Source organism: Prionailurus bengalensis, chromosome C2 (assembly GCF_016509475.1).
Source record: "Prionailurus bengalensis isolate Pbe53 chromosome C2, Fcat_Pben_1.1_paternal_pri, whole genome shotgun sequence".
NCBI classification, from domain to species: domain Eukaryota; kingdom Metazoa; phylum Chordata; class Mammalia; order Carnivora; family Felidae; genus Prionailurus; species Prionailurus bengalensis.
In genome coordinates this window covers 27,887,592-27,903,308 of record NC_057350.1, presented here as the reverse complement: position 1 = coordinate 27,903,308, position 15,717 = coordinate 27,887,592, and the positions used below count along the sequence as shown (strand labels likewise).

The following is a 15,717-nucleotide window of genomic DNA, read 5'->3' as shown; positions in this document are numbered from 1 at the left end:
GAGACAGAGCATGAATGGGGGAGGGGCAGAGAGAGAGGGAGACAGAATCGGAAGCAGGCTCCAGGCTCTGAGCCATCAGCCCAGAGCCTGACACGGGGCTCGAACTCACAAACCGTGAGATTGTGACCTGAGCTGAAGTCGGACGCTCAACCAACTGAGCCACCCAGGCGCCCCCATTCATCCCCTTTTAAAAGATGAGTAAACGGGTTAAAGTGACTTGCTCAAGCTCACACAGTTGAAATGTGGAAACCAAGCAGCCTGATCTTGGAGTGCCACACTTAATTTCTGCTTTTACTGCAGTCTTTGCTTCAGCTTTTTTTCCTGTCAGCAAAATGATGAAACAGTTTTGTTTAGAGTGTTAATGCAGGGTTTATGAAGCCACTGTTAAGTATTTGGAGAGGAAGCAAAAATGTCATACCTCAATTTTTATGATTATGACATTTAGATGATTGCTAGTCCTTTCTTTATCCTGATGAATATGATTCCATCACTCTGTGTCTGTTTTCAGAAAGTGCCTTTCCCATTCTCTGTCTCTGAGTGTGAGGCTGTCCCCTTACCTGGTCAGAGCAAGTCTGGGGAATTCACTTTCTTTTTTTTTTTTAAACCTGGGAACTGTGTAGAATATGTTTACTCAAATGAATGTAAAGATTCAAATTAACTATTGTCATCATTTTCTTTGAGGTACCTTGTGTGACTTCAGGTTTTTTTTTTTTTTTTTTTTTGAACTTTGGTTTCAGTTAACAGTAGTTGGGGGAAGGGGACTATTCTTAAACCTTAACTATTACCCAGTATAAATGTGTAAGATATTTAATAATGAATCAACTTTCTTAGTAATATACTGACAAGGAGTCTACTTTTGGGAACCACAAGGTCATTGACTGATTTGAGTACTTTTATTTTAAGAATCTATTTTTAGCCCTCCAAAGCAAGTGATCTTCAAGAAATCTCTGTTGCATTTAGTTTATTATTATTATGAGAGTATATAGAAAGCAATTAGCACATTTCTTGGCACATAGTAAGAGTTCAATAATGTTAGTCATGGTTATTGCAAATTACAACTATTTAACTCATCTAACATAGATTATGTTATACTCGTATTTTTGGTGAGTCATTTAGAGTTTAAAATGGTTGTGATAATAAAGTTTAAAGCTGTGATGCTTTGGGGTGCCTGAGTGGCTCAGTCAGTTGTGTCTAACTTCAGCTCAGGTCATGATCTCGTGGTCTGTGAGTTCGAACCCTGTGTTGAGCTCTGTGCTGACAGCTCAGAGCCTGGAGCCTGCTTCAGATTCTGTCTCCCTCTCTCTCTGCCCCTCCCCCACTCGTAATTGTTTCTCTCTCTCTCTCTCAAAAATAAATAAGCATTGAAAAAAATAAAAATAAAGCAGTGGTACTTTTCCAACTGTACTTTTACTTTTTTTCTCTTCCTGGCTAACTGGAATTGGAGTTGGGGTGGGGGTTGGGGATCTTATTCTTGCAGTTGCTCAGGCTTCAAACCTTGGAATCATCCTGATCTTTCTTTCACATATTTAATGTGAGAGCAAATAATGTCGGACTTTCTGCTTCAGTCCTTTCTCTCCCGTAGTGTATACTCAACACAGCCAGAGTGATCCATTTAAAATGTAAGTCATACCATATCATTTCTGTCCAAAACCCTCCACTAGTTTCCTATTACAGTCTGTGTGTATGCTGGAGTTCATGAGGCCTTCATAGTCTTAGGTGTTCTGGCCTTCTGTTACAAAGATCACTTCATTATTAATATCTGGGTTTCCTAATGTTGTTTCAGTTATCTGTCCTAGAGCTAAGTCTTCTATTTATTAACTCTACAGACAGCGTAGAGATAGAACTGGTCATGTCTCTTTTCATTGTTTTGTTGTAAAAATTAGTTTTCTAGCATCTGCTTCCTCCTAAATTAACTGCAGAAGAATTTTATTCAGAAACGTTTTTGATGAGAACTACATAAAATTTGTATAATTTGGGTAGGATTGTTATCTTGACAGTATTGAGTATTCATGTCTAGTTCTCTATGTCTCTGTACTATCAAGCTTCAGAATATTTTGCGATTTTCTTCCTTCAAGTCTGACATTTGCTTAAGTTTGCCTCTAGGTATGTATTCAGCATATATATTAAAGGGGAATATCTTTTATAGTTCTTCTTGTAGAAGTAGTGTTTTAAATATTCATTTTCACTCTTTTATATGGCAGGTTCCAAAAACATTTTTTAGTTTGTTCATTTGTTTAGAAGCATAAATTTGTGATTGACTTTTGTTAAGGAGAAATGAAAGTAATGGAAAACTAAGTAATTATAGAATTACTACTTATGTCATGTTAGTTGTCTTAACAGAAAAAGGAATTACTATTGATAGAATATATTGCTTATGATCAATTTACACTATAAAATAGTATAAATCATTCAGATAGAATGATTTCAAATCTAAAAGTGACTTTTGCTATTTAAGTATTAGTTGCTATGGAGAAAATCAAATAAATCGTGTGAGAATGTATGGAGTTATTCCAAAATGTTTGATGTTCCATTCTTGATATTTGAAGGATAGTAATGGAAACTTGGAATTAGCAGTGGCTTTCCTTACTGCAAAGAATGCCAAGACCCCTCAGCAAGAGGAGACAACTTACTACCAAACAGCACTTCCTGGCAATGATAGATACATCAGTGTGGGAAGCCAAGCAGACACAAGTAAGTTTACTTCTCTCTTAATATTTTAATAAGAATGTAATGAAAAATTTTCCTTGGAAATATATTAATTTTGTTGAAGCAGAGGTGAAGGACAAAGAACTACTTAACCTTGGTTGTTTTTAGTGTAGTTGAAAAGAGTATATGTTTTCATTAGTTGCATTCTTTTTTTTTTTTTTTTTTTTCAGTCCAGGAGTAAAACATTGTATTTAAGTTGTATATCCTTTCACAGAGCATTTCATTTAGTATTCATTGTTTTGGAATATAGAACAGCTGTAGGTGTTACTCATTAAAGAAACAAACATTTCAAAGGTTTTACATGGGCACAATTGTTTTATAGGTTTTAAGTGTTGGTAGAGGACTTAGTATTATTTTTGAAGGCAAACTATTGTTTCTAATTACTGATAGGTTTACCACTTACCGGAATTTCCCTTCCTTCAACCCTTGTTCCTCCCCCAAATTAAGATTTTAGAAAAAAGTCTATTACTGTGTAACAAAGTACACACACGTACTCACACAGACATACATACATATGTAGGGAAAGGATTATATGGGACTCTACATTTTCTTTATAATATGAATATATATTTTCAAAATATGTTTAATTACCTCTGTGTTTCATTTTGGTGTAATAACTGCACTATATAACATGTAGATTTTTTTTTTATGCATTCGGGATTTACAGCATTTGGTTACTAACCAGTATTTGAAGAGAAGAAAATTTCTGATTTTTGTATTTTAAAGATTTTATTTTTAAGTAATCTCTACACCCAACATGGGGCTTGAACTCACAACCCTGAGATCAAGAGTTCCATGCTCTACCTACTGAACCAGCTCGGCACCCCTCTAATTTTGTTTGTACACTTTCTCAAAGTTAGGAAACGACTAGGAAGAAAGAACATATAAACATAGATGTTTATAACTGTTGGTGTTAAAGATTAGTGTTTGTTGGTAAAATATTTTAATTTCAAAATTTGGGGATAATCTTAATATTTTTTGTTCCACAAATGACTTTATGTCACCCAAAGCTGAAATACTCCCATCTCACATAGATAATAGGCAATGGATGAAGTTTTATAAATGTGAAACAGCCCCAAGTGTTTTTATGTGTAAGTTGAAGACAAACTGTGGTTTGGCTCCTATCTACATCTCTAACTTCATTTTCTACTGTTTTTCTCTTCTCACTTTATATGTGATAATTCAGAATGGCTTGAAGTTCTTATCATCCAGTGCTATTTACTTCCTCCGGTCTTTATATTGCTGTTCCTTCTGTTGGGAGGGCCTTCTAGCCTTTGCCCCAACCTCATTACCTCTGGTGTTGTAAGACTTAGGTCAGGAGTTTTTGCTGTAGCAGGTGCTTCTCCAGCACCCAGAGCATACTTGGGTCTTAATGAGTACTGTGTAATTTTGAAATTATTTGCTTGTGCCTCTCTTTCTTACCAAACAGGAAGCTTAACAGGGCAAAAGACCATTGATGTTTGTACCATCATGCTAGATTTGCATGGTTACTCAAAAAGTGTTTGTTGAATTATTTTTGATAATACATGTAAAAAAGCTGTTTCAAAACCAATGAAAGGGAATGAGATTGAGAAGCTTGATGCAAGAAGTTAGAAAAAAAGAGAAGTAATATGAGTAGAGAAAGAAGTAATGTGTGAGAATAGCATCTAATATCTTTCAAGGTTCTGAGACTTGGGGGGAAATGAAATTAGGTACAAAAAAGAAAAAAGTTTTTGATTGAAGGCAGTTGGTTCAAGTGAAGGCAGCAGGAAATTGACTAAACATGGTTCACTGTTCTAGTGGAAAGGATGACAAGACTGATAGCTGTGAATTCTTAATATAGATGGTAGACTTTGTGACATGAGGTAGTATATATATATATAGGTAGGTAGGGGAATTAGGGTTATAAGACTGTCCTGAATAAAAGAAGAGGTGTCATTTGTTCTGTGAAAGTCCGTGAATAATGCTTAAGCCAGATGTTATACCTGTTCAACACTGTTGACAAAGAATAGTGAAAATGTTATGGACAAGAGAGCTTCAAACAGATGTTCTTAGGGAGAAGGCAACCAGATTTCAGAAGGCATGTGTCCTATATAAATAATAATTAAAAATTTTGTGTGTGTGTGTAGCTCTTGAAAAATATTCCTTAAGCAATTTTATATTCCATGTGAAATGGTAGAGAAAGGAAATTTCAGGTTTGATTATAACTGATTATCATATTGAGCAAATTGTGTGCTGTTGTAATTTCTTTATCAATGAAACGTGCTATCCTCACCAAGGTGCTAATTTACACTTAGTAATTCAATAATTTGGATAGTGTGTCCATAAAGTTGTTTTCAGATTGTTGAGAAAAACCCTTGTAAAAATAGAATGTGGTGATTGTATCATAACAGTATCAAATTGGGGAAAAAATATCTGATGAAGTAACCATTCTTTTCCATTTAACAGATATGCACCATATTTCAAAAAGTTCTAAGTGTGATTGCCATTGGGAAATAGTCTTGATTCAGCATTTAAATTGGTAGTGTCATACTAGTGTTATATGTTTTCAAAATGAGAAAGTAAGGAGATGTCATGCATTCAACAGATCAGATTCTTTAAATCACTGTGCTATTATTCCTCAGGAGAAATGAAATCTTTTGTGTATTTTTAATTCTTGGAAGAAGTGGTAAAACATGTGGGGCAGAAGGATAGGAAATAATTACAACTATATATTCAAATACAGGCTTCTACTGAAAAAGCTGTGTGTTGCAGGAGCATGGCATATTGAGTGATCAGAGTGAGGAAATTCTCAAGAGATTGTTCTACTTATGAAAATCCTTTCTGAGCATTTTCTTAATTTTATATGAAATACATTGTTATTTAAGAATTGACCATAGTTTAGCTTAATTTTTTCAAATATGGCTTGTTTTTTTTTTATTTTTTAAATTAAAAACAAATTTTATTCCTTCTTTTCTAAGTATTAAGTCGTTACAACCAGGGCTAAAACATAAACAACACCTTGCTAACTTCAAGTGTGTCATCTATTGGTTGTGGTGCTAACAAAACATCTACATTTTGAAATAAAAGTCTCTAATGCTAAATACATAAGATTCCTTGTGGCTATAAACTCTTTTAGAGTTTAGAAGGAATAAAATGTATCTTTTTTTAATGACTAGAAAAGTTTAGCTTTTAACATAATATCCCATAGAAGTCACATTGGGGGCTTGTGGGGAAATTTTCTTTTATGCATAACTGGGTATGTCAGGAAAATAGATCACTTGATTTGGAGATTCAACACATATTTGTGAACCTTCATTTAATATTGAAGAAGTAATTACATTTTCAATAGTAGGGCCGTGAGTGGGCTTTTTAGTGCATTTTTACCTTTCCTTTTTGAGAGAAAAAGAAAACATTTCAAGGAAAGCTTGTACTCTGCATAATAAGGAATTAAGTAGTAGTGTACCTGGCATCTTTTTATTGCTTTGGTAATTTTCCATACTGTAATTTAATACTCTCTTAAATTTTGAGAAAAGGTCTAAATCATTCGTGGTAATATTAGCAAAAAGTTTAGACATCTTTTTTCACTACTTGGATCTCCTGTCCAGATTAGATATTGTGGATTGTCCAATAAATGCTTCCCACCTCCAGCTTAAATTGGAAATAAAATTGTTTTGGAGTTTTGCAGTAAAAGGTACTAATGCAAAGGGAACAAGGGAACAGTGCAAGATATTGGGATATCGTAGGTATACTTAATATCCTCTAAGTTTTTGTGTCATGGCAAACTCTGTCATTGACATGACCATACAAGGCTTTTGCCCAATTTGAAATCAAGTAGTAATCTTCTTTCTTTCATGACCATTAAATTCTTTTGAACTTTTTCAAAACAGGAAAAAAGTATATGCCCACCAGAGCAAGATGTGCTACAATTGAGCAGTCAAAGTATGGATCAAAAGATGAGAGGGATTTGGGTAGGTAATTTTAACACAGAAAGTAATGCCACATATTGGCTTAAGTTTTAGAGAAATTGGTATAACACATTGGAATGACTGTTAAGTGGTCGACCCTTCACAAATTTAGACTCACTGTATTTCCACTCCCCCCCCCCCCCAACCCGTCAAAAGAATTGAATTATTAGGTGAGGATTGCAAAGAAAGTGAGAGGCTCTGTCTTAGAACTCTGGTCTTGGTTATATTGCTTGGCCACTCTAAAAGTGATTTAAAGCACAAGTGATAAATAGATCCAAGTGTAGTGTTGTCATCTCTCCTGAGGGTAAATCACTTAATGTTAAGCAGTTTAGGATATTATTAATTGAACAGTAATATTTTTCCTGTTCTTCAAATATGTTAAACAAGTAACTGCAGATAGAAAAAATATAATGCAAAGAAAGTTAAATCTTTTTCCATAGAGATTTCTAATGCATAAAACTATTTGGATGATTCACAAAAAGTCAAGGTTAAGCTGAAAAATAAGATGTTACAGTGGTGTGAAAGTTACTTATAACTGGTTGGATGCAACTAGGCTAGGCTTACATTCTAATCTAAGTATGTACTTAGAATTCTGTTAGACATGTACTGCAGAATGACTTGTGTAAATTTATGAATTATATATATATTAATGTTTATTTTTGAGACGGACAGAGAGAGAGAAAGAGAGAGCATGAGCAAGGGAGGGGCAGAGAGAGAGGGAGACACAGAATCCAAAGCAGGCTCCAGGCTATGAGCTATCAGGACAGAGGCTGACACGGGGCTTGAACCCATGAACAGTGAGATTGTGACCTGAGACAAAGTCAGACGCTTAACCAACTGAGCCACCCAGGTACTCCAAATTTGTGAGTTTTCTTAAATTTTACTGCCAAATGATAGCTGTGGGCTATAACTTTTGTTGACTAATACTGAATGTTGTTGTTGTTTTTTCCCCACAATCCAAGTTGCAAAACAATGAAGTTTATGACAAAATTCAGGAATGGCTGCTGTACTCTTCACTTTTCTTGCCAGTACTGCCATTATAATGTCAGCAGCTATTATTAAAAATAGAACAAGACCATTTTGAGCTGAGCTATTCAATAAAGTTGCCTGTAGTCACATGTGGGAACTTAAATTTAAAATATAAATTAAAATTAAATAATACTAAAATTTAGTTCCTCTGTTGGACTAGACACATTTTCAATGCTCAGTAGTAGTCACATGTGCCTAGTGGCTACCATATTGGACAGTACAGATTAATAGTACATTTCCATCATCACAGAAATTTCTATTGGACCTCCCTGTTTGAGAGAGTCTGAATTCAGCAGTGAGAAGATTGGAAAAGTAGGAACATCTTTGGAGCTGAGTGAGAGCAGAGGAGAATGGGAGAATGCAGTGGGAAACATTTGTCCCCTTGAGCTGTGTTACACTGTGTATGTCTTCTTGCTTTTAAGTACTGTTCTAACATGATACTTGATTATGCTGTTGGTCCTAGAACTTACTAGAAAAAATTTTAGGTGGATGAAGCATATGTTCTTAAGTCTTCTAATTAGTGTCACTGTGAAGATGACTCACTCAGTTTTGTCTCTATTCCATAGTCAAGATTTAGCTTTTGTTTGTTTCATAAATATTTATTGATTCCCTCATCTGTGTCAGGTACTTTTTTAGGCCTTTAGAAAACAGAGTCTCAGGTTACATAGGGGAAAGACAGTAAACAATAAATAAATAATGTCAGGCAGTAGTAAATTCATGAAAAACAGTAAAGCAGGGTGAAGGGATGGAGGGTGACAAGGATGTGGTTGTAGGTCAGGCATGATTTGTGCCAAACAAGGGGTCAGTTGGGGAATATCTGTTGGATGAGTTCTCATTTACGAAGACACCTGAGTGAAGTTAGGGAGTAAACCTTGTGAATGTCTGAGGCAGGTACATCCCAGGCTAGGTAGGAGTATATTGGGCTCAGGAGATGAATGGTGAGGATCCATGGTGAAGCAGAGTGAATGATGGTGAGAATGGTAGTGTCCTTACTTCCAGTCTGCTGACCATCCCTTTGATCATACTTGCCTATCTCTCCCAAGGCATCCCCATCCTTCTGGTGGCCTAGTGATTTTTGTTTTTATTTTTACAAGCTCTTTGTAATCTCCCCAAACAGTTCTTTGCACTCATCACTCCCTTGCCTAGAAATCTTTGCTAGTGGTGAAGGATTTCCCTTAGGTTTAACCTTATGTAGGTAAAGAAAACAATGGAAGAGCTTTTTTCCTCCTAAATTCAAAATCTGTACATGTATTGTAATTCAACTATATTATGGGCTAAATTGGCTTTTGTAAACTAACTTGGAAGCCTCATGTCATTTAGTATACTATTTTCACGGGAAAATGAATTATGAGTTATAAATAATGCATATATTTGAAAGTCTAATTCATTGTTATGTTGATGACTGCCTGTATTTTGGAATAAACAGAGAAATGTTTTGGAGTTGGTACTTAAGTTTTACTCAAATGGTAATTCTTTGGAGAGTGAAAGATTTATTAGGGTAAGTGTTAGGTTTCGGTATATATATTTCTGACTGTATAGAAAAAATGTTTTAATTTGGGCAGACTTGAAAATGTTGGAGGTTAATGTTTATAGGCTTTTGTAACCTGTGATTTTCTATAGTGTTACTCAGCTAACAGTAACACATTTGTGCCCTGAGCTGTGTTCACACTAGTACTAGAGGGCGGGTTGGTTGAAACATTTTGGTGTTTTACTGAGATCCTCCCTTGGCACAGTTATAAAAATATTCGTAATACTCTGATATTTGCTTGGATTTTTACAAAGGCTAAATTTTTATAATTGAAATTATAAATTGTTTCATTTAGAACTTGTTTATAGCTATGCTTATTCTCTGTTCCATTTTGAGTATAAGCATATAAGAAACTCATAGGGTGCTAGGCTTCATTGTGAAATTAATAGTTCATTACATGTTTCTTGTTTTAGGAGAAATTGTTCTAACTCCAGAAAAAGAAACTCATGTTTAAGCATTTTATTGAAATAACATTTAATTTGCTAATATCTAGTCCTAAAATCATGTGTATTTGGTGTAAGAGTAGGTTGTAATAGTCTTTGAGGATTGCCCTATTGTTCTAAAATATCCTATGGGAATAAGCGTTATGGAGTAATGGGAACATCATGGAGAAAATTATTGTAATTGTAGTAAAACTACAAATAATGAATAAACCTCCTCCATTGCTTAAAGGAAAAAGCCCCAGCTTTTCAGCTAAGGACCAATAATAGTCTCTGATCAACCTATCTTTTTAGCATTGAAGACTACTGTTGCTTGTTTATTCCTCTCCTTACACTCTGACACCAGATGTGTGCATTTTTCCCACCTCTGACAGATTCTCCAACACCAACTGGGTATCCTACAATTCAATTCAATTCCGAAACTGTCTACCTGGAGTTAGCATCGGGTTCCATAAGTTAAGAGCTCTCAGTCCCACAAGACTGTCCCCACTTTACATGCCAGTCACAAGTTCTATATTCTACATAGTCCACACTTCTGTCTGACTTGGCTACTAATTGGGGGTTCTCATAATCTCCTCCTTGATTTTGATAATTTGCAATAATGGCTCACAGAACTCAGGGAAACACTACATGGACTGGTTTATTGTATAAGAAAGGATATGAGAAACGATACAGATGAACAAGCCAGATGAAGAGGTATATAGAGTAGGATCTGGAAGGGATCCAAGAGCTGGAGCTCCTGTCTCATGGAGTTGGGGTGTGCCACTGTCCCAGCAGGTGAATATGTTCACCAGTTCGGAAGCACTCTGAACCCTGTACTTTAAGGATTTTTATGGAGGTTTCATCAGGTAGGCATGGTTGATTACTAACTTAATCTCTAGCCCTTCTTTCCTCCCCAGGGAAAAAAGTTCCTCTCAAAGTTCCAAGCTTCTCATCATGGCTTGGTTTTTCTGGTGACCAGCATTCATCCTGAAGCCATACAGGAGCTGGTGAGCATCAGTTCATCCTGAGCTATACAGGAGTCCCCCAGGAGTCATCTCATTAGAACAAAAGATGTTCCTGTCACCCAGAAAATTCCAAGTGATTTAGGAACTCTGTGTCAGGAAATGGGTCAAAGACCAAATATAGAAACTGTCACTCACCTTGCTCTTTGAATAGATTGTTTACCGATGCATGATTTTATAACACCACAGAAAAGATTTCCTTCCAAACATTGGAAGAATGTCTGCTTTATGAAACAAATAAAAATTGTTAGTATCACTTGATTTCACCAGAAAAGACTTTAAGTGTTGGGAAGATATGTGCATAGTGATAGAAACAAGTTTTCAAAGGTACCATTTTTGCTTGAAAATTCCACATTAATCATTGGCAGCACATATTCTCATTTGTTCTCCCTCAGGTGACAGGATCACTTTGTTTATTCTAGAGAGAATATCTGCCAAATTTTGAAGTTTGAGTAATCGTAGTTTGTTACTTGTTTTTTTTTCAAGTAAAAATAGTGCTCTGTGAAAAAAATATCTGCCAGTTCAGCTGGCTTGCAACTCAAGCATTGTACTAACATGTTTTGCACATGTGCAAGCGGGGGAGGAGCAGAGAGAGAGAGGGAGAGAGAGAATCCCAAATAGGCTCTGTGCTGTGAGCGCAGAGCTGATGAGGGGCTCAGACTCACAAACGGAACCATGAGATCATGACCTGAGCTGAAATCACAGATCGGATGCCTAATCAACTGAGCCACCCAGGCGCCCCACACTAGTGTTTTTTCTGGAGCAAAAGCTTACTTTGGAAGCAGCAGAAGTACTATGCATACTTTGTATTTTGTCACATAGGGTTAAAAGAATATGTAAATCAGTGTTTGAGATTTAGTAAAATATTTTCCTTTATATCAAGGATCTAAGAGAAACAGGCTTTTTTTTTTTTTTTTTTTTGAATAGTGAGTATGCTTAGTTGTGACAGTGAATTGCTCAAAGAACTTGGTGCTACTGCCTCAATTTCTGCAGATGCAGCCATTTTATCCATCATTGTTTTGCATCACCAGTGCAAATATGACCACAGGAGAAAAGGCAGATAACATGTTGGTATTTTTAGGAGAATGATTTTTACCTATGGGACCCTTTTCTCTTAGGGTCATGGGGGAATCCTGAAGGCTTTATTGACCGCTCTTGGAGATTTGCTACTATGGAGGAAAGATTTAATAGTTAGAAGACATAAATTTAAAACCTGTCCACCATTCTTTATTCTTATGATGGTATACTTCGTTTCTCACAACTGCAGTTATCTTTGAAATAGGTTTAAAACATCTTGACTTGTTTTTTACTTTTGTGTTTCTTGGGTTACAGTTCAATTATAAAAAACTCTAATTATAAGTTTTTACTATTTCTAAATGAGTTTTTGTTCTAGCCAGTTTGCTTTACTTGTCAGACATGAAACAGTAAATACTCCAGATAGTTTTAAAGAAGAAATTTAATACAGGGGATTAGGTTCTTACAAAACAAAACAAAACAAAACAAAACACTGGAAGTACTAGAGGTGGGATCTCCAGCTCAGCCTTAGGAAATGATTCCCAGGTTCTTGCAGGACTGGCCACCCAGGGAAGCAGCTCCCTCTGCCACAATCAGGAAGATAGTGAATCAGGAGGCCGCCTCTGGGACTACTGAGTTCAAGAACTTACTTCTGCAGCTGCAGCCCAGAGAACAAGCAGGCAGGGTTAGGTAACTGCCACTGAGCTGTGCCTGAACATTGGAATGCAGTCTAGTTGCCACTTCTCTATCTCTTGACATCCTGAATCTGGAAATTGGACACTGGAATGCTATGTGGAACAACACGTATCTGTTCAGTCATGCTGGAGAAAATAGCCAAAAGCAGCAGGATAATGGCTTTCCCCTCGCTCCTTCCTTCTCTAGTCTCTTGTTAGTGCATCTGACTGATGCAACCTAAATTCTATTCAGAACCATAGCTACAAGTGAATTGGGAAAATAGATTTGTTTAATCTTCCTAACTTTTGTAGCTGAAGAAAACACAGTAGGAGGATGAGAGACTGGAGTCTGAGGGCTAAGTAATCATATCTCCCATACCGGTTTTTCTGCTGCTTTGTGATTTTCAATTTTTTTGTTTTTTTGTTTTTTTTTTACTTCCCTTGTTCTTTCTTTACTCACTTGCGTTCCAGTCATTTAATAACCACGGTAGTTCTTATTTTTTGGGGCCCATTCGTGCCTCTCTAGTCCTAGCTTCTTCAACAATTTTTAAGCTGGACTGGATAGCTACACCCAGGGTGACATCCGTCTGCAACTGTTGTCTAGATGGACTTGGGTCTTGTAAGCAAGACTTAGGAAACTTTCGCTTGCTGGTATATGTAGGCATGCTCCATCATTTCAGTTACCTTGCTATATTCTGTTCTACATTTTACCTGACTGAATTTTTTTGTACTCTACTTATTACATTTTCATGAGGTTTCATTGTACTCTCTTAACGACGTTTAAAAAACACCTTCCATAGCCAACAAATATTTCTAATATTCTTGTAAGCTGTTGTTTAGAGAAAAAAAGTGTCGATAACAATAGAAGTAGACTTTTGAAACTATCAATATACATTATTTCTTTCTCAGTAAGTATGGCATATTCTTTTTGAGTAACTATATATAACCCTACAGTCAATTGGTAAAATACAGGCACCTTATTTTCCCATTCCCAACCCCTTTTCGTGTTTCCACTCTTGCAAAATTCTTTTCTAAGAGTTACAAAGAAACAAATTAATTTTTAATGTGTCTCAATATAAAACATTCAAAATACCTGTAACCATAAGCCCAACCTCACAAAGATAAGGTAAAACAGCTATAGCTTTTTCTCTTTCTTACTGTATTGTTGTGCAGTCCCCTACTTAGCAATGCATTATGGTTCTTATGATAATGGAGGTATTATTGCCATCTTTTGAGTGAAGGAAACTGACCAATATAGAAAATTGGATTAAAAAGTGTTTTTTCTGAAGGTAATAATAGCTGTAGCCATTATTCTTTGGAAGAAGAATACTTACAGCATCAAGACTATTTTCTTTCTTGCAAAAGAAAATAGTATCATTTATTTGTATATTTCTTGCTTTTTGTGAAATGAAAATTTTTTTTTAAATGAAAAGGACTGCATGTTCATTCATTAATTCGGATGGTAGCAAAGTGTTTAAAATAGAAAGTGAAAGGCCCTGATACTTCTAATCCCATAACCCTCAAAATTAATTACTGTTAACAGTTTAGTACATTCTTCCAGTCTTTAAAAAAATGTATATATATAAACATATATTTATGGTCAGTTAGTTTCTGAAACATAATTTTTGAGATCTCCTTTATTATCATACTTTGATAGATAATGTGTAGGTGGTAGTATGTATGAATTGTAATGAGTATATGATTGAATTAACTTCAGAAAGCATAAATACAACTTTAATTATGTTGATTTCAGTTTTTGTTGGGAAAGAACCAATTTTTTTTTTTTAGCATTCTTCTGCTTATTAGCTTTTAATCAGAGGCTTCCCAGTAAATACCGAGATTCCTCTGCAATGAAAATTATTTATGCTCTTATTGCTTTAGGTATATTTTCTAGGGAAGAACATTGAGTTTTAAAACATAACCAATTTAAAATGTGTTTGCATTCTCTTCAGAGAGGCTCTTATGGAGAATTAAGTTGGTGCTGACTTTGGTTTGAAAGGATATATTGGGTATAAAATCCCCATGATAAGAATTACCTTCATTTTGTTTGACTTTTAATTTTGAGAAAGATAGTTTTGCTTTTCAGATGTGATTGATCTCACTGGAGATGATAAAGATGATCTTCAGAGAGCAATTGCCTTGAGTTTGGCGGAATCAAACAGGGCATTCAGGGAGACTGGAATAACTGATGAGGAGCAAGCCATTAGCAGGTAAAAACATAATTTGTATAAAGTAGATATAAGTACTATTTATAATAGAAATAATAATTGGCTTTAATTAATTTCAAGAGGCACAAAGATATACTTTGTTATTTTAAATAAATCATTAATAAACTTCAGTACTGTTGTTATATTTTCTGTAACCAAAATTTTCATATTCTAGTTCGATTGTATTTGGAGCTTAGATTTTTAGGATTTTGGAGTGGCATTATGAGGCGTTAAAATTTAGATGTATGTTTTCATATTGTTTTGATTGTTTTCTTACCCTAATCTCTTTTGGATATATTGTCCAATTCAGTTTGTAGTCATTTATAGCAGGGGTTAGCAACCTTTTTCTGTAAAGGGCCAATAGCAAATGTTTTAGGCTTTATTGGCCATATGGTTTCTATCACAATTACTCAACTCTAGTATTATAGTGCCAAAGCAGGCATAAATAATATATAATTTAATGAGTGTGACTATGGTCCAATAAATCTTGATTTTAAAAATAGGCTGCCGACTGGATATAGCCCATGGGCCTTAATTCTCCATTTTCTGATCTATAATATGATAGTATGTTTATAGGTTTGTTTGTTTGTTTTTCTTTTAAAGAAATAGGCAAGATTCCAAGATGTGTGATAGAATGAATCTTTTGATTTAATAATGAAAACTTTTTTAGTTTGAAACATTTTGATTCATCAGTGGATCAAATAAAAATAAATTTGATTTTTTCATGAAACAATGTTGACTTAAAAAAATCTTTATCATCTTCTAAACAACTTTGTGGAGGTAATGGTAACTCTTTTATTGAAGAGGAAATTGTCCTTTTAGGAGGTTAAATGATTTTCCAAAGGCACACAACTAAGGTAAATCTGACGACGCCAGTGTTCTTTACCCTCTAACGCAGTTGTTTGGTAGCAGAATGTACCAGCTTTCTCAGATAATTTCCCTTGGCACAATATCAATAATGCATTTCTTTCTAGGTAATCTGAGATTACTGTATGGTAGGAGATGCCTCAAAATGCTATATTTAGCAAAGGCACATAATTTTTCTTAGTAATACTTCTTAATGTCTTTAAATGTTACTTTGTAAGACATTAAGATGGAAAGACTTAAATTAAGATTTATTGTCTTTTTCAGTTGGGGCTAATTTCAGTTAATGCCAGTAATTTTAAATGAAAAACCAAAAATTCATACA

At 35.1% G+C, this 15,717-nt stretch overlaps 1 protein-coding gene across 5 annotated transcripts in view; it reads left to right on the top strand.

Moving 5' to 3' along the window:
• Positions 1-15,717, top strand: part of USP25 (ubiquitin specific peptidase 25) — a 151,889-nt gene that overhangs the window by 28,488 nt on the left and 107,684 nt on the right. For 2 of the 5 annotated variants that reach the window (XM_043593833.1, XM_043593831.1), the window contains exons 3-5: positions 2,547-2,691; positions 6,555-6,635; positions 14,408-14,531. In XM_043593833.1, coding sequence (XP_043449768.1) covers positions 2,547-2,691; positions 6,555-6,635; positions 14,408-14,531 — 350 coding nt within the window. The remainder of the gene's footprint in view (positions 1-2,546; positions 2,692-6,554; positions 6,636-14,407; positions 14,532-15,717) is intronic. The other 3 variants (XM_043593836.1, XM_043593832.1, XM_043593835.1) reach the window with 2 other exon arrangements.